Here is a 25,195-nt window from a genome sequence, read left to right on the forward strand (position 1 = left end):
CTCTTCTACATCCAGTTTCTGTTCAGGTGATCGCTGTGATACAGCAGCTGACTGGCAGTCTATGAGAAGGCCGTATCAGCATTCAACTAGTGAACTCTACTAGCAAATACACAGCTTGTGACAAGGGAGCCCGATGTACTTCTGCTGATAGGAGCTCTCTTTCAACTTTCAAAGCTCACCAACAGAACTTTGGCAATTACACTGAACAAACACCCAAGCAAGTAGTAAAGCCGTGTCTACATTTGCAACTCCAGGTGATGTTTTTTGTTTCAGCAGTATTTCTTTGGAGACCTCAATATCTTGACTGCACCACTATTTCCTGTTGTTTTGTTTTATATTACTTGTCCATTTAGTCAGCAACCAATGACACAGACTTATAAACTTGACTATTATCTATAAATAGAGGCATATTTCACTCAAGAAGCTACTCAAGACTGCACAATACAAGGGTACAAAAGGAAACTGTGAAACAACGGGTGAAAAAGTTGTTAGATGAATTGCAAAGTAAGATTTCAGGGTCAGCACTGTGTGCTTTCACACACGTGAAAAGGCTGCACTAATGACAGCCAGGGCCTGGACATGGAAATCATGCTTCACCTAGCAACTGTGGGCTATCAGCATAATGATAATATTATCTGATACGCACGTAGTACAGAAATGTGTAAGAGTTTGTCTTACGAGCCAGCTTTTAATATACACATGCTAACAAGCAAGATTGTTATTTATGGGACCTTCTTAAAGTTAGACACCTTTAAAAAGATCTGTGGGCTACTGTTAATCCACAGATATTTTTCATGTGACGTTTTGGAATTCTCACCTTTAAGCAACTGCTTTTCAAAGTGGATGACTGTGTGTTTCCAGAGAGAGGCTATTTCATCTGTGTAAGAACCCCCACAACTGCTTGCACCACAAGTCTTAATTAGTATAGTTACATCTAAGTAAGTCATTCAGGTACACTTCATGAATTACTACAGTAAGCAGCATTCAATTACTGTGTGGTTCTTCGAATGAAAAAATATGAAAAAAAATCATTGCTCCAGTTGATTTTTTTTTAAAAAATAAGCTGCCACCTACATGATTTTAGGATGTTTCCTTGGATAATGTACCAGTATAGTACTAAGGATACACTAACGCTTCTAGAGAACCTTTTAAACATGTTTAAGAAATAAAAGCGTGGGAATGCTACAGATTAATAATAGATGACTCTAAGCAAATTATCTACAGTAGCAGGTTAGAGTGCAGAGAACTGCACATTCCACTGAAATTTATCTTGAAGCTTGGAAATTAAAGTATTAATTGTTAATAGCCATCCTTGAGCCATTCAATTCTGCTCTTAGTTACACTGCTGTGTTTACACTTTGGTGTGGCGTAACTAAAGTGAAGCTGTTTCTTTACCTAACTCAGATGCCAGCACGAGAATGGCTACAGCAGCAGAAAACTGAGTTTAGTCTCCCTCAGCAGAGTTTATTCTGTGCTTATATATTGGTTATCTTTAATTTATTTCTTCATTGATTTTCTTCCTTGTGTGTCTGAGCAATTCATAGTTCAGCAGTCTCTAACTTGGCTCCACTGCAGCTTTCCTCCTACAGCTAAGCAGTTTGTATCTGAAAAGGAGATGTTTTTTCAAATGCCCTGATCTGGGAATAACGAGCATTTACCTGGCTGAGGTTCCATTGAGCTTGCTGATTTTGTTGCAATCCGTACTTATTCTGTGGAGTAACCATTTGTCCCACCATTCCACCTTGAGGTCCAACGACATTCTGAGGAAGTCCCATCACACCAGTTTGTGTCGTACCAGTAAATCCATTGGGCATTCCCATTCCTACCATCACCCCTGTGCTCTGCCCCATGACCGGCACCGATTGTCCCATCAAGCTTCCCATCATCCCGGTGGCTGCAGGCACAGGAACTCCCATGGCTGGGAAACCTTGAAAATGAGTCGATGGCTGTGTGGTAAATGGCATCGAGGAGGAGCCCAAGAACATACCTGGATCAGAGAAAGGAAGACTTCAGAGGAAGTGCTTTGCGATCTTTTCCCTCCATCCCCAAAAGCTTTAGGTGCATCTAAACAACTTTAAAGGATAACTTTGTCCAGCTGTATGTCAGTGCTATTAGTTTAGTTCCTGTAAAATCTCTCACAGGAAAAGGACTCACCACTGTAGAGAGAGTTTGGCAAATCCCTGAGATGAGTGGGTCTTTAATCACTGTACTAGAAGTCTGTTTTCCTACAAACACCACAGAAATCAAACCTGACAGCTCTGCACTCACCCCAGCAGCCTGCTGCAGAGGCTCAGACCCTAAAAGCAATGAGTCGGACAGGAGGAGCTGAATTCACAAATCTGTCAGTCAAATGCACACTTGATTAAATAATCACACACTGTTTTGTTCCACGGCTTCGGTATTAATGTTTCAGTAATTTTCCCATGTTTGTAATGGTAGAAATACAGTTCTTCATTTGAATACAGTGGCAGGGTGCCCCACCTTTGTCTTATACTTGTAGGAGACGATGGTACGCTGGGCAAAGCTTAAAGTAGAATTGCATCAGAAACACATGCCAAATGATCTACCTGGTGCACTCTGCTGTTGCATGGTTCCTGTGCCATACAGTGACAAAATGGAGTCCTTGGAGAGCTGTTTCTTTGCCGACTCTTCTGATTTTGTTGTCTGCTCAGTGAACAGATCGAGGTCTCCTGCTGCTGCAGACAAGGTGGCAGCTGCTGGTTTGGCAGAAGCGCTCTGGGAAATAAAGGTCAGGACAGAATGCTGAGGGAAACCAGCAACGTTGTTACACTATTTACTGCACTCCTCATCCCAGAACCACACAAAAACCCATTCATTTATTGAAAATAAATTTAAGTGAATGAGGATCTACCAAGATGCACTATCACCTAAGACAGCAGTACATACAATAGGGAAAGAACAGAACAGTGGGCCTAATTAAAGCCCCGACCAACTCCAGGAGCTCCAGGAACAACACACAGGTTGTTCCTTCCTGCTGCTCCCACATCTTTTATCAGTGAGCAGCATAAATCCTGAGCTGCAGCCAGATTATGGAAAATAATTAGGAAATCAACAAGGAGATTACAATTCACATCTCATTAATCCTCTCATAAGCAGAATAAATGAGAGAGGAGCTAACACAAAAGATGCAGTGTTTTAGAGTACACTTCAGCTAAGAGGATAATATTTTTGGAGAAAAGGCAGAAGTAAAATTTCAGCTGATAGAGTAAACAACTTCTAAAGTACAGTGTAATTGGCTTAGAGCTCTGTAAGCACACTTGCCTTATTGAGAAAACATGCTATCTCCAGCTTACCACAGTCCAGGACTGAGCAACTACAGTACGCTCAGGCTGTCAGGCTCTCTATTGCTATTTCACCACTTGTTTTGTAACAGAAATGCATCCAACATTTGGTTGCTGATACACATAAGCTTCTACAGTGCTTAGGAAAGGAAGCAATACATTGTATTCCTGTTCTATTCCTTGAAACAAATGACTCCTGTTACTCGTGGGAACTTCCAATACAAACCAGCATGAGGTGCAGTGAGTTACGGCCTACCTGAACAGCGCCACCTGGTTGGGGACACGGTTAGTGGGCATGGCGGTGGGGGGTGGATGGTTGGACTTAGATCATCTTTGTGGTCTTTTCCAACCTTTAAACGATTCTACAGCTCACACACCTGCCTAACACCACAGCATATTCAATTTTCAACTCTTTTGTACAACAGAGGATAAAACTGCTTGCATGAAACCACAATGAGGTTTCTCATGAGGCAGCCAGATCCACCTCTTCACTGCCATCCTACAGCAATGCCATCAGACCAGAAGCCACCCCGAAACACACAGCTGCTGTGACACACCTCTGCTCCTGCTTACAGCAACAGCCTCACTGCTCTGCCTGGTTCACGTGCTCATAAAGCCACTGACTCCTGCTTATTACTGACAAAAATTCTGATTGCAAATTGAAAATAAGTGGTTTTAATGGGTAGTAGGAAGCCTTCTCAGATTGAGAGAGCTGTCATACTGGCAGAACCCTTTTGAAGATACTAGAGATGGATTTCAATTTGTATTCAGGTAAAAGCCCACCCTTGGCAGTTGTATTTGTTTTTCCATAGGTACACCCAAAGTCCCATTACTGAACTGTTATACATTCTCCAAGCAGTGCATCAGCCGCTGTACAACAGCTGCATTCAGAGAAAGACACTGAAACAGCAGAAGTGAGCTAAGAGAGGCAGCTCCTCTCTGCTGCTCATACTGCAGTAAGGAGCAGGTTTGATTTTTCTAGAAGGGAGAACCGTAGATGTGTCTGTGGGGTTATTTTTGTTTTTGCTTTTGTTTTTTTTTTTTGTCTTGTTCTGTTTTCATGTATGGTTGGTTTGTTTTCTAAATGAACAGCACCAGACTGTTCTTGTCTAGGATGACTTCAGTTTAGAGGTTCTCTGAATACATAAAATGCTGTTACCTTTAGGTGCATTAGTGAAATGAAGGACATCATAGTTGCATGCACTTTGCATGAGAAGAAGGGACAGCTGAAGGCCCAGGGGACAGATGATAAACAGTCAGCATGTTTATGTCACGAGATTAAACGTCCATTTAATGTCTGTTAACTCAGTTTGTTTAAGGAAGATTCTAAGAGGATTCAAAGGCACTGAAGAAGCACTCCTCCAAGTGTTCAACAGCTAAATAAATGGCAGATAATGCAAACTGCGTGGCAAGAAAACAGAGGGTGGCAAGTTAAACATGGACATGATTTTCACATGCCTCCCATTCTCATGCTATCCAAGACCTCTGTGAAAGTATGTCTTGAATACAAACGTTATGCTTTTAAGAAAAGCTGTGTGCAATGCCCTCCATCACTGCACCAAAGCTCAACACTCATCAGGTAGTTAGGAAATATGAAACAGCTCAGCAGTGTATAATGGAACTTACCAGCACTACCAGCAGTTATCTCAAATATGTTTCACGTTTAAATATACATTGATTTCATCATTGACAGCTTATTTATTACCTGTAAAGCGTAATACCTAAGAAAAGGAAAATTTTACCATAAAATCTCAGCCATATGTGCCAGGGCCATAAATATGGTAATTGAATCCATCACATTTACCATACAAATTGCACATGGCCGACAAGAGAAGTTAAGGTTAACACAGGAGACTAAAAAGGAAATATTTTAATTTTGGCTTTGAATTCCCTAAATATTACAAAAGAGTATAGAAAGCTGATGGCATCCTGAGTATTTTAAGTTGGTCTGACAGCTGTAGCAGTCCAGACAGCCTTTGGAAACCTCTGAGGAGGAGATTCCACAACACCTCTGGGCAGCGTGCACCAGTGCCCTGTCAGCCACACAGCACAGAAGTGCTCCTGGTGATCAGAGCGTTCCAGTTTGTGCTCACTGCCTCCTGTCCTGGCACCGGGCACCACTGAGCAGAGCCTGGCTCTGTCCTCTTTGCACCCTTCCTTCAGGTGTTCTTGGACATAGATGAGATCTCCCTGAGCCTCCTCTTTTTCACGTTCTCAGCCTCTCCTAATAGCAGAGATGCTACAGTCTCTTAAATCAACATACTGGCCTGCTGTTGGGCTCTCTCTAGTCTGTCTGTCCATGTCTCTCTTGTACTGGGGAGCCCAGAACTGGACACAGTATTCAAGGTGCGGCCTTAGCACTGCTGTGCAGAGGTGAAGGATCACCTCCCTAGACCTGTTGGTAATGTTTTACCTAATGAATCCCAAAATACCATTAGTTTTCTTGGCAGCATGGGCCCACTGCTGGCTCAAGTCCACCACAGTGCCCACCAGGGCACGCAGGGCCTTTTCTGCCAGACTGGGTGGCAGCGAGCATGCCCTGATGCCTAGGGTTGCTGCTCCCCAGGTGAAGTTCAGGACTCTGAATTTCCCCTTGTTGAACCTCATAAGAATTCTGCCAGCTGAGCTCTCCAGCCTGTCCATGTTCTTCTGAACGGCAGCACAGCCTTCTGATGTGCCAGCCACTCCTCCCAGCTTTGTGTTACCTCCGAACTTGCTGAGGGTGCACTCTGCCCCATCATCCAGATCATATGAAGATGTTCAAGAGGACTGAAGTTTCTTTCTGCTTTGGTTTCCAAGGTTCTGAACAAATCAAATACTTCTGTAGTCTAGCAAGTACACCGCTGTTTTTGTCTCAGTTCTTTGGCTAACTCTCAGCCGAATCCTTCCACCAGCTTTCAACATCTACCTTAAATTCTTTCAAATACTACTCCTTTTGATCATCCGGAAACTTTCCTTTCATCCTTGTTAACTTTGCTCTCCATAAGGACTGTTTGTATAAAGCAGTTGGACAAATAAGCTCCATCTGTCCCCAGCTTTCCAGGCAGAGGACAGAATTTTCTCCTTACCTTAATAAATTCACATTTTCCAGTACTGGGTTAGGAAAAAAACAAACCAAAACAAAACAACTAAGAGTAGAGCACACAACTGACCTATATGGAGACCAAAACAAATTATGTGCTATTTTGCCGCATCTACATAATTCATCCATCAGACTGTAAGCCTCTTAGCACTGATACCTCCACTCTGAACTCTTTGAGTATGCATACTATTAGAACAGCTTTTCAAGAGCTGTTTTAGAGTTTTTTCTCTTCCCTCTGTCTCAGAGTGATGCAGATCTCAGTACTGCAACAGCATCAACCATATCTACATTTCAGCTCTTTCCAACAACTCATTAGCCTGTTCTGGCTTCTGCAATACACAATGTGCATCTTTACTCACCACGGCCCAGTTACAGCAGTCAGGAGAAACTTCCTAACGCTTTCAAATTTTTAGCATGCAGAAATAGTTCCAAGAACAAACACTTTCTACTCCTCGCTCCCTCTGTCAAACCTCTTTATCTGGACCACGTCTTTAGGAAACAGAGATAAATGTGGATGAAGATCCTAGTTTGTATATTACAGCCAAGGAAGGCAGTGCAATAGGTCTTAAAATGCACAGACTGCAATATTACAGAAACCATTGTTCTGAAAGCTCCCCGGGAAGAAGAGATGTCACACTACTGCAGACTTCATCGTCTTCTCCAAAGCACTGCATTCTTTAAATGTAATACCTAAGAAGCACAGGGAGTAGTTACAACTGACTGTCTCCATATAGCTTGAAGCAATCTTTTTCATCAAGAATCTAACATATAATAAAGGAAGCACACTCTTGCCACTCAATGCGAGAGAAATTGAGACTCATATCAGAAGTTACAAGAATTTAAAATGTAAGAGGCCTCAGAATTGAAAAATGGCCAACATCCAAGAGGAGAAATACAACACTTGGGAGATGTCAAAACAATTAAAATCTCGTACATGAATGATGCCAGCAATATTGGAATTGCCACAACTTGAACACACATGGAAAAAACACGGAACGTAGGACCAGCATTAACCAACGTTAAAACACATCGTTAAAACTTATCCTAAACTATGCAGAAGTCCTCTTTAGCTTTTTCAAGAGATGAACAAGCAGCCACTGATACAAAAACAAATAGTTTAATCATTTACCCATCACTGAACCCCTTCTGAGTTCCACAATCTTACCACTGACACTGAATTCTGAACCATTTGGTGAAGCAGGTCCAGGAGCAGTACAGCGCTGGGCAATTCCAATGACCGACTCTCAAACCTGAGCACCTTCCATTTGTGCATGCAGTTGGAAGTACAGAGGATGGCTGCTCTGGATACTGGGTGCAGGTGTGCAGTGACTACCTGAGTAAGTTTCAATGTGACCTCTATGCCCAGCCTGCCACCAAATCCTGGCATTTGTCCACAGACTTCCCAGGCTCTCAGACTGTCTCAATGACGATACACTGAGCAAACACAAGCAGACAAGTAATCAGGAAATAAGAACACCTCCTATGATTAAGAGACAGATTTGATAAGCTTGGCAGTAACGAATTACAGTCACCATGAACAGAGTCAATCCATGTCCCTTACATTCAGACGAAGGAATAAACTTATCTTTTACATACCTCAAAATCTAAAAAAGGGATAAAATAAACACAAGAAGCTATAAACCATTCAATGGATCACATGAAAATAGGGCTAAATAGCTCCCCAGTGAGACCCCACATAGATACAGAGCACAGCAAGCTTTTGAACAAACCATTTTTTTCCACAAAAACTAAGCACTCCGAAACATTCTCATCACCACAGCTTGTTGAAAAGCTGAAGTTCATCTGCTGATCTGCAGCAGTCACGTACGTACGTACACCTCTGGGACAAATAAGTATCTGAGAACATGGAGTTATCGAAAACATATTACTGCTTTAAATGAAAGTTTGTCTTGAAACAGACGTGATAATATATAGCATCTGTACCAAAATGTAGTTTTGTAGTCCCTGAGCCAACTCTCAGCTCCCAATACAATGCAAAACACGCGCACAAAAAAAGTACCCTGAAGTGTAATCTCAGTGGATTTTAGCATCCTGCCTTGGGAAAGCATCAGTGCTTCAGTGAATCAGTACTTCCAAACTTCATACCTCACTGTTCCCCCCTCCTCCCCTGAGATTTCGCTTCAGCAAAGAATGAAGATCACATTGTTGCTGGAAGATACTCCCATGGAAAGTCTGAAACTAATATCTGTCCAAAACAATTTAGGAAATTGCTTAATGACAGCTAAAAATTACAGACCTTTGTTTGGTTCCTATGCAATGTTTGGTAACAAAAACCAATGTACTAATACTTACAGTTTAGCTATGCTCACTTCAATTTTAAAAATGTATATTCACCATAATATATAAATATACCATTTTTTCCTTTTTCTTGTCCATGAACACTGCATAACTGGTCATTTTCTAGCATATGCCCTTTCTCTAGCTTTATAGTAAGAGCTGGTTAAGCTAACTACTTTTAACCCCTTGAACTTGCTAGTAGGCAAAATTCTAGAAAAAGCATGCAATGCCATTGTTCTTTACCAGCCCTTTACAAATGCAACATTCTTATTAGTATCCTTCCATACAGAATAGGAAGAAGAAATATTTGAAGTATTTTTGAAGACTGTAATGAAGACATCTGAAAGGAGAGCTAAAAATCAATAGAATGCTGAATGCTCAAGTCACCTTTGAGAATGAAAAATAAAAACTTCTGTTTTCATTTAAAATCATGTATTGGCTACGTCAACTGTCATGATTCCTAAGGTTTTCGGACTCCACCGCCTTTCATTCTCATAGTAAAACATTCAAATAGTACACCTCTGTGCTCCACCGTGCCATAAGAATGTGAATCCCAAGCTAATACTAAATCCTATTTTGAAGGTTTAAGCTGAAAAAGAGAAGCAATCCTGTGAGCAACGAACAATTACGTGTTGTTTCTGCCAATCTATTTGAGGAACAGCATCAAATTCCCTTCTCTTTTGATGTTCACAAACCTGCCGTGCTTATCCCCACTTTCCCATTTGCTTTCTCACAGAAAATAATTAAAAAACATGATCACATAACTTCTTTACTTCAGTAAGTTAAACAGAGTGAATCCTTAAATTCTTTCATTACTAAGCATGGTTTCCAGTCTCTAATATTTTCCTGACTCTTTTCTGAATCCCATCCAAGTTGTATCTGGATTGTATGGGAAAGATATTGTAAACTACTCATACCACTGACAAATGAGAGGCACCATCTGAAGCAGTGCCCACACCAGGTACCACCATCCGGACCTACAAGGCCTTTTTGGATGTAAAAGAGAAAGGAATATTAACTTTGTCCCAGTTCGCAAAAGCAACCTATTTAATCAGCACCCCCTGCTACCTCCATTTCCCTGTCTCTAATCTGGGGAAATTATCTGTTTACATTACATATTCTTTAAGATTACTGATTAAAAAAGGAACACAACCAAGAATTAAATCTTGCATGATGCTGTATATTTGATAAAAGTTCTATTCACCACTCCTGATTATGGCCCTGAGAAAAAAGCAAATTATCAACACAAATCTTGACTGGTTTGTTAACTGCAAATAACATTCAGGCTTTAGAGAACACAATCAAGGTGTTACCAAATATTGAGATTAATATTTTCCATTTTAATGCTTCCTAATGTATTTGCTTAGTGCTAAACCTGTTCTAGAAACTTGCACAATTAACGATAAACTACACATTTTGGAATGTTTCACCCACACACAGAAGTTCCAGGGCCAATCTTTATCACAGAAATGCATTTTAGACTATTTGTTTCCTTCAACTACTAATACATACCATTCGGTTCACTGTAGCCATCCCACTATTTAATCCATGAACAATCATCACCATGCAGACAATCACGTCGACAAGTGAGTGGCTGGGTGGTGCTGAGCTGCTGGCCTGGTTAAGCCACAACACCTTTTTGATTCTTTGTACTCTACAGCTAAATCACTCATTTAGCCAGCAGGTCACATCACTTGCTCACAGAATCGAATCGAGAGAAAGCTAACATTCTGAAAGCTCTCTGAAATGACTGACTGGGCAAAATGGACTGTACCCCAAAGTCTTTTGTCCTGAACCAACAGTAACTACACTCAGAGAGAACCACTTTCAGTATCAGGAAGGAAAAAGTGAAAACCAGAAGTCAATCTTTTCCACTACATGCGTTACTATCACTGGTCCGTTTATTATGGGGTTGAGTGGAAACTTCATGATTCTAGATTTCAATTTACCCAATCTACAACAAAATTGGACACATTAAACAGTTCAGTGAAGCTGGAAATGGCTTACTGCTTTTCACATCTAGCTCTATAGGTGGATTTATCTAGATCAATTTTGACATAAGGCAGTAGAATAGTAGGACAACATGCACTTAGTGTTCTTTCTGGTACTTTGAACACAGACATCCACAAGAGCCAAGAAAATCCATACCAACAATTTCCTTTGCAATCTTTGCTAACACCCTCGAACCACTCATTTCCCTCATCATTTACAAGTGGCTGAAGGCACGCAGGGAAGCTTGCCTTATGTGTAGCTTTTATGTTTAAAAAGAGGTGTGATTTCAGTCCCTACCTAGCATTTTTCACAAAGTTGGTCCTCAGCAGCCAGTAAATGAGGGGAGAGTAAAAGATAAAGAAGAAAAACCACAGTCAAATCTTGCAACAATGGCAATATGCCTTGAGTTGACCGCAGTGATAAATTGAACACTTGAAACAAAATTACGATATGCCAGTTGAATTAGAATTACTTTCTATCATCATCCCTTCCATTTTTTATATCAGGACTGCTGGATAAGGAAAAATCAGTACAGATCATAGGTCCCAAGCCATAAATTCAACAATACATAAGGTCCTTCCTGGGCGAGACAACTGGGCAAGACAGAAAGCCTTCTGCAAGTGTAAGCCTCTAAACTACCTTAAAAGGGATCCACAGGCGGGGCAAAGCCTCCCTCTCAGAAGCTGCTCTGAGGATGAAAGCCAGTGCAAGTGTGTGCTCATCTGTACAAGCCAAGTTCAGCACCATTACGTTATTCTCTGAGGCTGAAAGCTGCCCTTCTTAGCTACAGCAGGCCAGGCAATGGGGCCTCTTTCAAACTGTCATCACCCAGTGACAGGGAGTGGGCCACACGCAGGGTTATGTTGCCCCTTCTTCTTTGAGGAAGGGATGACATACATGTTTCCAAGATGAAACAAAAGCCACATCAGCTCCAAAAACAACATTAGTTTTTCTAGATATTTATTCTTGATTTTGAGTAAGATGCTTGAGATTCCAAATTTCCAGTAGGTCTAAGAAAGAAGCATCTGCTGTATTATGCTCTAACTATCAGCACTACAAAGCAATAATAATCATAGAAACATAGAATGGTTTGGGTTGGAAGGGACCTTTTAAGATCATCTAGTTCCAATCCCCCTGCTATAAGCAGGGACAAAAAGCCCATAAAAGTATTACTTAAAGTTCAATGATCTGAGGACAGGAAGTAAAAAATATATTCAGAACACTTAATCAAAAAAAAAAAAAAAAGACAACATAAACTAGAAGAAACTATGACTACCATCAAACAAGAAGAAGATGGAAAGTAATTGAGCTGAATAATCAGGAGAAATCAGAAAAGAAGATCAGAGTACCTTCCAGCCCTACATCCAAGTACCAGAGAAGCCCAAAGAGATGAGAAAAATAGAGGCATTACAGCTGGAGTCTCCAGCAGCAAGCATTCGGATGCATGTATTTTTTCTCTCTAAATCTCCACATGAACAATTTCTTGAAGGGAAATACGTGCATGCACACGCATATTTATGCAAAGATGTAACTAAATAACATTTACCTGAGCGGGAGGTACAGCAGCTGCTGGTAAAGGATTAGAGATCATTGGGCCAAAGATATCCAAGTCATCATTCAATGCTGTGGCCGCGGCAGCAGTGCCTCCATTTGCAACTGATGTTTCAGCTGGACCATCTTGAAGAGACAATAGAATTGCATTTAAAATGAAAACTGGCAGGTGTTTTCATGAGTAATAAATAATTAAAAAATAATTAAAGCTTCCCACCACACCACCACCACCCTCATATTCCATTTCTAATAAAAGGTTGTTCTCATTATTCAAAGTTTCTGCAAAGTAAATTTCAACTTACCTCGGATTCTAATTAAAGGATTTGATTATCTATTTTTTTGGAATCACGCAATTACACGTGGGTAGCAAATTTCAAATATATCTGTCAGAAGCTTCCAACATGCATTTACAGACCAACATACTAGTATATTCCAAATTTAGAACAAAGAATACAGATCACCGTTTCTTAACTTCAAAAAGCATCAAGGACCTTCAAAAACAGCTGATTAATATTGAAGAAAAAACAGTCGCTTCTTTCTTTTATTAAGCTATAAGAACTTATGTTCCAGTGTTTGATGAACGCTTAATGAAAGGATCTATTTCCAGAGCAGAGGTTGACCATTAACAGCCATGCATGAACATTCTAGTAATAACACACAAAGCATTCATTACTACCGCTGAGAAAGGTGTGAGGCATGGACAGATGTGAGGTTCTGGTACCTAAAGCATTCTGGAACTCTAACAGGGACAGAGGAGTGGCCTGATTAGTAAAGATCATGGCTGAGATGCAAAGTTTAATTAAAAGTAAATCGTAAGAATCTTCCAACATTTATTTAAAGTAATACAATTCTATCTCTGAAACAACTGCAGCATTCTTTTCTGTCTGGCAAAGAACACAGAAGAACTTCTATTTATTTTTTATTTCTTTAAGGAAAAAACACAGAAGAGTAAATGTATTACTTAGAAGTAAGATCTCCCTTTGCTCCTCTACTTTTCTATTTAAGAACGCAACTAACTGGCAGACTATAGCAAGATCTGTCAGCTTGCATGTAGAATATTATCATTTTTCATTACTTTGTTCAGTCACATGTAAACTCACTGCAGTTCCAGCAGCTGGAGACTGCCCTTCCCGGTAGCCCAGGATACTGACAGGTTGGAACAAAGGAGCCTCACAGCACCACCAGATACTTCATCAGCCTGGAAATCATTTGACTGAGGAAACCATCACAGAAGATCTGACAGGATTTTCAGCTGTTATACCAGAAAGCACTGCATTCTGAAACAATCAGTCCAAACATCCCCACCCAAAGATGCCTTCTTATTTTAGCCTTCCACCACACTGTGATGGAAAGTGACGCCCCTCCTCCCCCCATGTAAATATTCATTCTAAAGACACAGGCTGCTACTACTATAAACTTGAAAAGTTAACACAGAAGTCATGAATGTCAAAATCTGACACTGTGGTACACATCAGAAGTTACCACCATCAGTCTATACCTGTATTTTGTCTTACTGTATAGCTACTAACCTTTGTGCCTTAGGAGGCACAGCTATAGTTCCTACAGAAACTGCAGCTCTGAATTAAATTTGGTATACATAAAACCCCAGAAGGTTTTTACTGCACCTTTTTCATATAGAGAATTAAGAAACAACCAGGTGGAAGAGTGCTGGTCTGCAAGTCTTTAGAGACTTCTTCAGATACACAAAATGATTTTGTAATTTGATTTAGCATCAATCAGGATCACGAGTAGCTTGGTATTTGCCAACTCTCAAATCCTCTTCCTATCAGTGTGAAAGGCAGACCAAATTGTGCATGCTAGCAAAGGCATGCAGATCCAGTGACAAAACACCTTGAAGGTGGGGATACAAGGAGCAAGTAGCATTACCAAGAAATGAAACCTCAGCATGTGTGTTTATTGCTCCAAGTTCCCTGAAGCTTGTGAGGAGAGTTATACTGTCTGCAAAGACTAAGACAGACCAAGGAACTCCACAAAGGCAAAATGGCCATAGGAACGGGTTCAAAATATTAATCTTATGCTAAAAGTAAACAATGAACTGAACAATGACAGAAGGATTGAAGTGATTGTCCGGCTCTGCTCAGCACTGGTGCAGCCTCACCTCGAGTACCGCGTGCAGTGTTGGGCACCACAACATAAGAATGTCATAAAAATATTAAGGAGTGTTCAAAGGAGGGTTACAAAGACGGTGAAGGTTCTAGTGGGGAAGGTGAGTGAGGAGTGGCTGAGGTCCCTTGGTGTGCTCAGCCCAGAGCAGAGGAGCTGAGGGGAGGCCTCATGGTGGGCTGCAGCTCCCCGCAGGGAGCGGAGGGGCAGCGCTGAGCTCTGCTCTCTGTGACAGCGACAGGGCCCAAGGGAACGGCATGGAGCTGTGTTGGGGAGGGGCAGCTGGGGGTCAGAGAAAGGTTCTGCACCAGAGGGCGACAGGCACGGAGTGGACTGCCCAGGGCAGTGGGCACAGCCCCGAGCTGCTGGAGTTCATGGAGCGTTTGGACAGCGCTCTCAGACAAAGGGTTTGAATCGAAGTTGGACTCAGCGATCCTTATGGGCACCTTCTAACTGGGGTTATGATTTATGTAGCCACATCTATGATTTAAGTAGCCACATCAGTCAATTTAATTCCTATGTCAGCATTTGACTTCTCTGGGAGTTTTTCAATAATACTGTGAAGAACAAGGTCATCTATGATTATGGCATATCTGTTTATACCTTAGCTATGAAGGTCTCCTCTTTCTCCTATTTCTGTTGACTGGAAGTCAGTGGACACCATATGTATAATCTGATCCATCATTCTGTCCGCAACAGCAGTTTAAGATGCATGCAAATAAATGTATTGTCAAGCAAGTAATGAGCTTTTGGTAGTTCAAAGCACTCTATTCATTTGAGGTCATTCTGCAGGCAGGCAGTTCCAAAAACATCTCCCAGAAGGTTGACTGCTTCAGATAAATTTAGGAATGAATAGTGCATAATTTTTATGCAAATGGATTGTCTGGAATTAATAATTTAATGTTTTCATTTTCTCAGGGAGTCGTATGTATTAGAAAAAGTCTTACATTCCAAAGTGGTTCAGTTTCCCTCAATCTAAAAATGTTTATCAACGAAGACTTTAAATTTACACATAATAATTTAGTAAAACAAGCATTTCACATCTGTAGAACATTCACGGTAGAACACAATTATAAGAGTACAGTACTTTTCAAGCAGTTAATATGCTGGTTATAAATTAATGTTGTGAAACCCAGGTTTTTGCTACATCAGTCCAAAGCTGTTTTAACAGCTATAGGTATTCTCTAAGAGTAGCACTTGATAATGTACATGCTTTCAACCTTTTACTGAATTTTACACTAAAAATAAGTATTTCTGTCTGCATCAGTGCAGAAATGAGACATTCTGAATGACTCTTTACAACACAGTTTTAGCTCTGCATGAACGATATTAATAGGAGATCCTGTCTTACTCCTTTATCAAAAAGGCAACAGTTGGAATATTTAGCAAATCCGGAAACATTTTTTTTTCCACCATGAAAATGGAAGATTCCAGAACAAGGTAAATTTCAGAATGTAGCACAAAAACTGTTTTCAATCTTGTTTATTATTTGTAGAAATATTAGTATAGTCGTAAAAATGTACGTGTGCAGGCAGACACAAACTTGTGTTTCAGTGTAATAGTTTACATGTTTATAGAGATCATGGATATTCTCAACTACAGTGCACCAGGCCACTGATTAGAATGCATTTCCTCTTTTCTCTCCTAACTTTAAAGTACTTCTTTAGCCTATGAAAGATGCTCCAGTTAAGTTCTGAATTCTAATACTCTAAGAATGTTATTTTTCATTCAACTTCTACTGTCTACCAATAAAAACTGATGACGAGAGAGAAGGAAACATTCCTGTAGTCTTTTCTGGGAACGAGTCAAAAACAGATTAAGTTATACATACACTTTGAGAAATGCATAGCTTTAACCAACACAAGTGTTCAGGAAATGATCACAGCGTTACTCTGAAGCTATTTCTAATGAACAGTACTACCATTACTTTTTTGGAGAATACACCAGCAGCTAAGGATGAAGGCCAAGACATGGCACAACACCCGCAACAAGAGCATATCACAGGCAGAACTGTCACGCTCAGGTGGAGAAGGTCATGAGGAAAGTCATCAGGTGCTGTTTTTTGTCGCTCTTCCTACCTCCAGAAGTCCTAAATCCTCACTTTTTACCTTTACAATGATATGACAGGTAAATATGCAACTTCTGTCTGTCATATTATGCAACAGCAGATGCTGCTTATGCTTTCATTATACGAAGTCCTGTTTAAATTTGCTAGCAGAAACAAAAGCTAATTACCAGGATATGTGTAGTAAGGGTTCTAGTGATGTTTACCATTTTAGTGCTTTTCTGTGTATAGTTTATTAATTTCTGACAATACAATTTCTAATTCAGTGCTTCCTTTTGTTATGAAAACTTTAATACACAGCACTAATATGTGGTACATTTCTCTGCACCAGTGGTGAGTGACCAATATAAGAGATGCAAAGGCATAGCAAGAAAGAGAAACAGTAAGAAAGACCTATTCCTTGCATTACGTTGCTGAAACTAATTGTAAAGGGGCTAACTACTTACAAGACTTTGCTACTAAGCGGTGTTTTTATACATATGACAGTCACTCTACAACTTGCAGTATAAGAAGCGATATGTATTTGAATATGTATTTTGAATATGTATCTGATTATTTATTGCACCAAATTACTAAAAAGACAGAGCTAAGGAAAACAGTTGAACACTTTAAACAAAATCTATGACAGAAATACAAACAAGTATCCAAATTATGGAATAATTATTTACTTCATTACTAAAATAGTATTTACTGTCATTGTACAGATCTTTGTAGATTGTCATTACAAATCTTTGTAGAACTATTCATTGGAAGGTCTTTTCTGTATAATACTTCTCAAAATAAGATCTGGGGGAATCGGAAAGCTAACAAAGCTACATGAACCAACTGGTTGTGTGTATTTTCATTTGGAGTGGATACACTGTATGCCTACCTAAGCACGATCTTAATATATCAGCAATAATATACAATTCCCACTATCCTACTCAGATACAATTTTTTTTACGAATATTTTTAAAGCTATCTTTCCTTCATCAGTCTGACATAAGTGGAATCACCGAACTTGTAAGAGAAAACCCTAAGCTACCAAGCAGCACAGAGGATTAGCAGGATTAACACTGCTGAGATGGAGAGAGCACTGACAACGACTTAAATGCCAAAGAACTCTGGTTCACGTGCTGTGACTTTCAAACAGAAAAAAGTTTCCTATAATACCCCTATTAAAAATTAATGTTATAAGATCCCACGTCACCAATTTTTGCATTAACATCTTCACATTCTCAGCAGTGCACTCTTTCAGTGTGGGGAAGATCCAACTAATTGTAGAGATCATTAAAAAACAGCAGTGTCAGTTTTAGCCTCCAGAAATAAACTGTGATTTCTCATAGCTTGGGAAGTGAGGGAAAAAATTGGGGGCTGCACAGTATGAACATTAAGTAACACCACTGTTTGTGGAGAACAAAGAATATTTAGCTTGTACACGCTTGTTTCCCAAATTTCTCTATCTGTGGATTACTGAACTAAAAGGTACTCTGAAACAAAAGGCCAAAAAGCACAAATCTTTACGTAGCTTGACCATCAACAAATAACTTCCAAACACTGCCTCAGTAACAACCACTCTGAAAAGCAACCCAAAGGAACTATACGAACCAGTTTTAGAAGGCTCAGCAGAAACTCCAACATGGCAGTATAGTCACCAATGATATCACGCCTCTGCTGCTATTACAAGTTTTGAAGAAGCAATTTGTGAAGCACGCTATTTTGAGGATGTTGCATTTAGTAAAGACAAATGAAAAACAATTTATTTTCAGAAAATGATCTAGTCCAGTTACAAGTGCTACTTGTTTTCTAAGGGTAAGTCTTGCTTCACAGTTTGTTTACCTTCTGATGAGGTCAAAATTAAAACCCAGCAGAGAGACATACAGACAAAAGGTTATGTTAACTTCACACCCAAAAAAAGTTAACTTCATACTCAAAGCTAGCACAGAGGTATTCTAAAGAAAACAAGAGGCTAGGCTGTTTAAAAAGCCAGAATTCTTCCAGCATGAATTACGATCCATTAAAATTACCTAATTTGCTATTACAACTGATTCTGATCCACCCTCGTAAAAACTACCATTGTTCTCAATTTGCAGAAACGACGTCCTGAGAATGAATTATTGTCATTAGAAATATGTCGACTCAGTAAGAAGAATGAGCTATATACTATCATATCCATCCTAAAATTGTTTGATATGGCATATATATTGCACTGAAGTGATCTTTCTTTTAATACTATCTGAATCAACAAAGTAATAACAAGCAGCCTACTGCGAGAATTAATTACAAGATAATTCCAAATGAATTATGCAGGTCTGCTCTCATTAATCCATCTTGTTTGCAGCTCAGTGGATTCCAAGTGATGCTAGCTTATTACACTGCCTTTCAATTTGTTATTTAAAGTTCTAAACACTCCCTCCTCTAACATCATTTTTTGCTACATTTATAAACTTTGCCCTTTGTATATCCCACCATGCTTGTTTACACTGAAGAACCACAAATGTTGAATACAAATATAATACTCTTTCTATTGTACGTTACATTTTGACATAATCCGTTCATTATCATATCATAAAATGCTATTACCAAGATTCTTTTCAAACCGTAACTAACAAACTACAGAAGTCTGACAACCTCAGAACCACATCCTGATTAAATTTGAATGCTTAATTAGGATTCCAGTCTGGTAAAGGAAAACAAAAATGGACTGGACTTCCATGAAGCCTGAATTACTTTTGTTTTTAACAGGTTCATTCTATATCCATGATCTAACTTTTCCTGTTAATTAAGTTTTGCTTGCCTATGGTAACATACTACTTGAGATGAGACATGGGCTGCGACACATACACAGCCAGTACAAAAACAGTATTTTACAGCCATTCTGTACACAGAGGGAAAATAAATTGCATTCTGACTGACAGCATGAATTCTAAAACAGGGACGATACTTTCTGCTTTGCTGCAACATCATTATCTTAAAATGAAAACAAAACAAAACAAATCATTTTCATACAAATTCCAATTGGTACTACAGGCTGAAAAAGTATATTTAAAAGACTTATCTGCCTCCTTCAATGCACTGTCAATACTATGGCAAAATCTAGAATAACTAGTGTATCAATAAGCATTGAATGTTCTAATATCCACTCCCAATATGTAGAGAAGCTTCCTAACATTACACAATAAAAGGAATTAAAAATAGTTATTGCAATATTTTGTTTTCCTATCTTTTGTTTCTATCCAATGGGCAAACACACTTGCAGATTATACAAACGTAACCTTCAACAAGCAAAGAAGAAGTATAAAAATGCTATCATATGGGCAGATGGTGCAAATGAAAGGATTAGAGTCCAAAGCAGTTTATTTACACAACAAATGGATGGTTACCTGCCAGACAAGAAACCAAGAAGTGCAGAAGGTAAAACCGAATGACTGTCACAGTCAGTTCACGAGACTGCAACGCTCAGGGAGTTACATTTTACAAGATATTGGTCAGCTGCAGCGAGACACTCAGTTGTTCTTTTAACTAAGATAGAGATTTTATCACATAAGGCATTTTAGAGAAATACAATTCAGATTACCTCCGCATTTCAACTATAAAATATGCCAGTACCATAAACACTGAAATATCACAATCCACAAGCCCTTTGAAGATCACTTTGATAACTTCCCCTTCCCACAGGAGCTCATTACTCTCCCTAGCAAAACGCAAGTATTGATATACACAGATCCCCATGGCATTTTCCTTTGTAGTTTTAAATTCATAGACTCAGTGTTATGGTTTTCAAATTCAGCTAACAGTATCAGTAAGCACAGAGAAACTGAAAACATATTTATTAAAATTTAAAATGATGTGTACACTTCCCATAGAAAAACAGGTAATTATTTATTGCTTACCAAGCCCTAAGAGGTCAACAGTGGGTTCTGATGACTTTTTTGGACTTCCTTTGGCTTCTAATTGCTGATCCTCTTTCTTCTGCGGCTTTAGAGGGGAAAAAAAAAATCACAGTGAACTTTTCTGACAAGGATATGATGCTTAAAAAATTCCCATTGAAGATGCTATGCCAATACCAGAAATAAAAGTTCGTTTCTGTATTTGCTTATTGTAATGAATTTGATTTGTAATGAGACAAATTGCAGTTGTGATCATAAAGGACGAGGCATATTACTGTAAAACGTAATCCTTATTCCTTTGCTGATATGTAATCAAGTTTTAAATAAGAGTTGCAGAATAAATTAAAAAAAAAAAATTAAATCTTATACTGAGCCACTGCTTATCATGCAGTAGGCAGAAATCTGCCTGTAATCTGATTGACTAGCATCAGCCTCCAAACTATACCATTCTGCAGCATTAAGAAGGTTCAGGTTTTCAAAAGCTTGCATTAAAAATGAGCAGCAGAGTAGTGACACTATTTACCCTTCTTGCAAACAGTACCAGCAGAACGTGCAGACTGTGTAGATGCTGAGCACAGAAGGGCATAATCTGTTGTTTTGGTCTTTCTTTCTAAGCCTGAAGGGAAGTGGTATTGACATGAAATCTGATTATGAAAATGACTTCATAAATCTATGTATAGTTCATGTCACACCAATATCTGGCTGATCATCCTAACTCATCTGAACATCACTTTTTAAAATAAACTGGTTTACAGCAGTGACACAGCAAACACATTCTCTTGTGCACATCTGACATGCATTTACTTCACAAAACCAGAGACGGGTGAAGCGGACTGGTCGACCAGTGAGCACAGCAGCTAAGTAGAAGTGATGACTGAGTGACGGTAGAAGAGCACTGTCAGGCTGGGCACTGGGCTGAGACCAAGAGAACCCACTTTACTCCCGCCATTAACATTCCTATAGCCTGGCTTTGACAGTCCCTGAGGTTGCTCTAGTCATTAAATCTTAGCATTGAGAGAATTTTAGAGTTGTGTAACATAGTTCAGCATGTGGGTATGAAGTTATTTAGTAGTCCTTACTTTCTTCTCTTGCAAACTCAGAGTCATGAGCTTGGTGTTTTTGACGAGCACTGACAAAACTCAAGAGTACTCAAAGATGGCTCTAGTGAACAGCCTAATTTACCAACACCCCTCTTAGATGAGAAAGCACCCATTGATATCCTCTGGGAAATATCTGCAATGAAAGAAACTTCATTTCTGCAGTGACAGGGAACGGGAACCTGAACACTCCAACTCATCTTTGTTCATCTTTCAGAGACACATTTCCTCGCTCTTGCAAAAAAAAACCTTCTGTTGACCCTATGTACTTTGCTCAAGAATAAATGGGAAACTGCTGCTGGAAAAATGTTCCATGGCTTCTCTGATTCTAAAGTGTCTTACAAGTACTGTGTCTGAAGACATTAACTGAATAGCATACATTTTGAGTGCTTTTCAATATTGCAGCTAAATATTATTTGCTATGAGAAAAAAGTGTATTTCTGAAAGTGAAATTTTGAACACCAGTGATTTTTAAGAACTGATCATTCCAAACAAGGTTTTCTACAGCTGAGCGTATGTCTGAAAAGATACCACAGAACTGAAATTACTGTCACAAATATTAATCAGATTTTACAAAGAATATTTCAGAACAGAATTTATCATAGAAATTTGTCCCCTTGGTTCTCCTCCAACTCCGTACAGAACACCATGGATCACTGAGGATGTAAAAAGAAGTGTTTCTGACTTGAATTCATAAGTCTGATTTTTTTCTTTGAACAGTTCAACATTTCTGAGTATAGAACAACAACTTATTCAAACTGAAAAGCAAAACTGTTAGAATTACACTACATGTGTAAGTTTTCATTACTCCAGATTAGGTTCATGGTTACTATCTGAATGCATAAGTTTGTAATAAATTACAGCTTAACAGTGTTGGTTTGGAGGGCAAACTTCTCACAGAAAACAAATCAGCTTTGCATACATTAGTAAACCTGAACAGATGGCGCTCAAATAGCGGTTTCTTTTGTTTAGTACTTATTATTGTAGCAAAATAATCTTTTAATAAATCTAAATCTAAAAATACAGTAATAATCACATACTTGAGTCTTCTGCTTTGTTAAATGAACTTTCTCAATAATCATTAATTGCATATTCAGAGTCTGATAAGACAATGAAGGTACAATGTATAGAAATTATGTAGGATTCTCTAAGGTATCTTTTCCCAATATTGTTGTTCTATTCCTTGATCAGCAATTTCATTCTTATTTTACTCACTCACCAATATCTATGGAATAGGTTTTCAGATTACTTCATAGCTAGTTACACTAAGAGACTGCTAAATTATTTTCACGCTTCTTAATACTGCAAATATTTATTGTTACTTCTTTGAGGGACATTCTCAAAGCATCATTCAGTTTCTCCTTTATATATAGCCAGTTTTCACCAAGACTAACTTCCAGTCTGGAAAAAAAAAACACCCCTATCCATCAACTTACATTTTATCAATACTCCCTAGCAATACTCAGCAGCAATCCAGAATAATAAAAACATTTCATCTGAACATTCTCCTATTCTTAATTTCAGCAGCGATGCTACACTGCTTTCTCCTCTTCCCACCCTCCATTCCCTGACCACAACAAATGCCAGCTGCTGGAGTTTCCTATTCTCCTGTTTGAGGGTTTTTTAAATAAAACGTACCTTAATTTTTGGTTTGGAGGTTAAGATGTTGCATGCCAGAAGGGCCCTTACACAAATTCAGAAGACGTTTAGTTTGGTGCATAACGTCTGCCATGACTGGAGAAGGACCTATCAGAAGTCACCTATGCTTAGGCATAAATTAAGCAAGGATGGCACTGCTGGGCAGTAATGGAAAAAAGAAACCTGCATGCACACAATTATTCTTAAGAATACCTAAATAAAATGCTCTTTGATGTGCTATTTCCTGAGACAGTTCTCTCTTTGCCCCCCTGGATTTTGGGCTGCCTGACTGCACTGTGGTCCACCTGGAGAAGGTACAATGAAAACCAATACCTTACTGATGTGTTCTGTAGGAGAGATAATGACATATTTCTGGGGCTGGAGCAGAAGACCTGCATGGGTCCCTTCCAACCTACGTAATTCTGGCACAGAAAGGCATTGAAACTTCCAGAAAAAGACAATCACATCAGAGCCATTTGAAAATTTTATTTCAAATCCTCAAGAGAAATGTGATGTTTAATTTCTGTTTAGTAGCTTTGTTCCAACAGGACTCACACATGACTAAGCTTAATGTAGAGAGTGCTCTTCAGAGATGTTAAAGCTAAATACCGCGCACAGTGAGCACAGAAGCATGCAACGGGCAAAAAAAAGCCTACGTAACAAGGCAGTGACATTTTGTTAACTTACTGTTTAATTTAGTGCTTTATCTAAAAATTACTGTATTTTGCAGCAGTGTAACGTACTGTGACAAAAATCTGCTTGTGATTTCTGCTGCACTAAGATTCCTTTTGGTTTCTGTCCGAAGAAAAACTGAGCCCGTTTTAGAGAGGGCTACAGTAAATCCCACTGAAGTTATCATTTCTTCAGCTACGTACTGCAACCCTTTATACAGCTCTTCAGATTGGCAAACCTTGGAACTTCTTGTAAGTACTTTCAATAATAGAGCAAACCCTTAAGCAGAGAAGCAGGAAAATACTTTCTCATTACCAAGCCCCAGAATGGATATCATCATTTTGTGTGATTGTACAGATGATACCTAGTTAAAACACAGTAACTTTTAATTGCTTTTTTCCCCACCAACACTATCCTTTTAATCTTTTACTTAAGTATTTCTCTTGAGCCAGGAAAAGGTGAGGCTCAGGGGGAGCTCATCTGTGTCCATAAATACCTGAAGGAAGGGTGCACAGAAGACAGAGTCAGACTCTGTTCAGTGGTGCCCAGTGTAAGGCCAGGAGGCAATGAGCACAAACATGAGCACAGGAGGTTTCCTCTGAGCAGAAGGTGCAATTCTGTGCTGTGTGGGTGATGGAGTATTGGCACAGGTTGCCTAGAGAGGCTGTGGAGTCTCCCAGCTTAGAGACAGTGAAAACCATTTGGAGTGACTCTTGAACCAGAGGGCTGAGCAAGATGACCTCTAGAGGTCCCTTTCAGCCTCAACCATTCTGTGATTCTGCCAAGTGATACAGCACACAGAAATTGTTAGCTACAGCATTCACTCATCAGATATTTTCAGTAAGGCTGAAGAACTTCCATACTTACAGGTACCCTAACAATGTTTTAACTTTTCAGTGGAAGGGGCTGAAGGAGTCTTCTATGGAAGACTGTGGGCAATGCAGTTCCAGCACCAAACACTGAGTAATTTTTAAGGTGCTCATCTATCTTGACTGGTATAACACCAAATGCATAGAAATCACTGTTAAGGATTGGTTTATAGCCTATTCTTGAAGCTCTGAGAGATAGTTTTAGTAACAGCTCTGAAGATTGCTTCAGAAGTAAAAGCATCTACTGCAGAAATATTATGTGATGTTCACATTCCATATGTTAAAGAAAACTGGGGAAAAAAAAAGGTTCTACTGCAGCAGAGGCTACAGTTATGAGCAACCCAAGAGGCATGTCAGGGTGTATGGGATGGCATGGAAAGGCACATATTTAACAGGAGCTGAGTAACAATGGACTAAGAGTAGCCTTTTTTCCCCCACTGTCTGAATAGAATTTCTCTATACTATTCTTCTAAAAAGACTATGTGTGTTATGTGAGACTAATACAAATTGTACTCCTCCATAAAATATCTGAATAGAAAGCAGACTAATTGCCAGAACCTTAGATAATCACAAGACCCGCAGAGTCCCCATTTTATTAAAGTAAGACAAACAAACTTGTGTAATTAAAATTGATAA

The 25,195-nt window shown here is 39.3% G+C and overlaps 1 protein-coding gene across 3 annotated transcripts in view; it reads right to left on the reverse strand.

Moving 5' to 3' along the window:
• The window catches only part of SMAP1 (small ArfGAP 1), a 94,070-nt gene that overhangs the window by 1,157 nt on the left and 67,718 nt on the right, over positions 1-25,195 (reverse strand). For all 3 annotated transcript variants that reach the window (XM_004940445.5, XM_003641020.6, XM_040697804.2), the window contains 4 exons: positions 20,287-20,371; positions 12,221-12,351; positions 2,568-2,736; positions 1,659-1,987 (listed from right to left, as the gene is read on the reverse strand). In XM_004940445.5, the coding sequence (XP_004940502.2) occupies positions 1,659-1,987; positions 2,568-2,736; positions 12,221-12,351; positions 20,287-20,371 (714 nt within the window). The remainder of the gene's footprint in view (positions 1-1,658; positions 1,988-2,567; positions 2,737-12,220; positions 12,352-20,286; positions 20,372-25,195) is intronic.

The sequence above is a fragment of the Gallus gallus genome, chromosome 3, assembly GCF_016699485.2.
Source record: "Gallus gallus isolate bGalGal1 chromosome 3, bGalGal1.mat.broiler.GRCg7b, whole genome shotgun sequence".
NCBI lineage: Eukaryota > Metazoa > Chordata > Aves > Galliformes > Phasianidae > Gallus > Gallus gallus.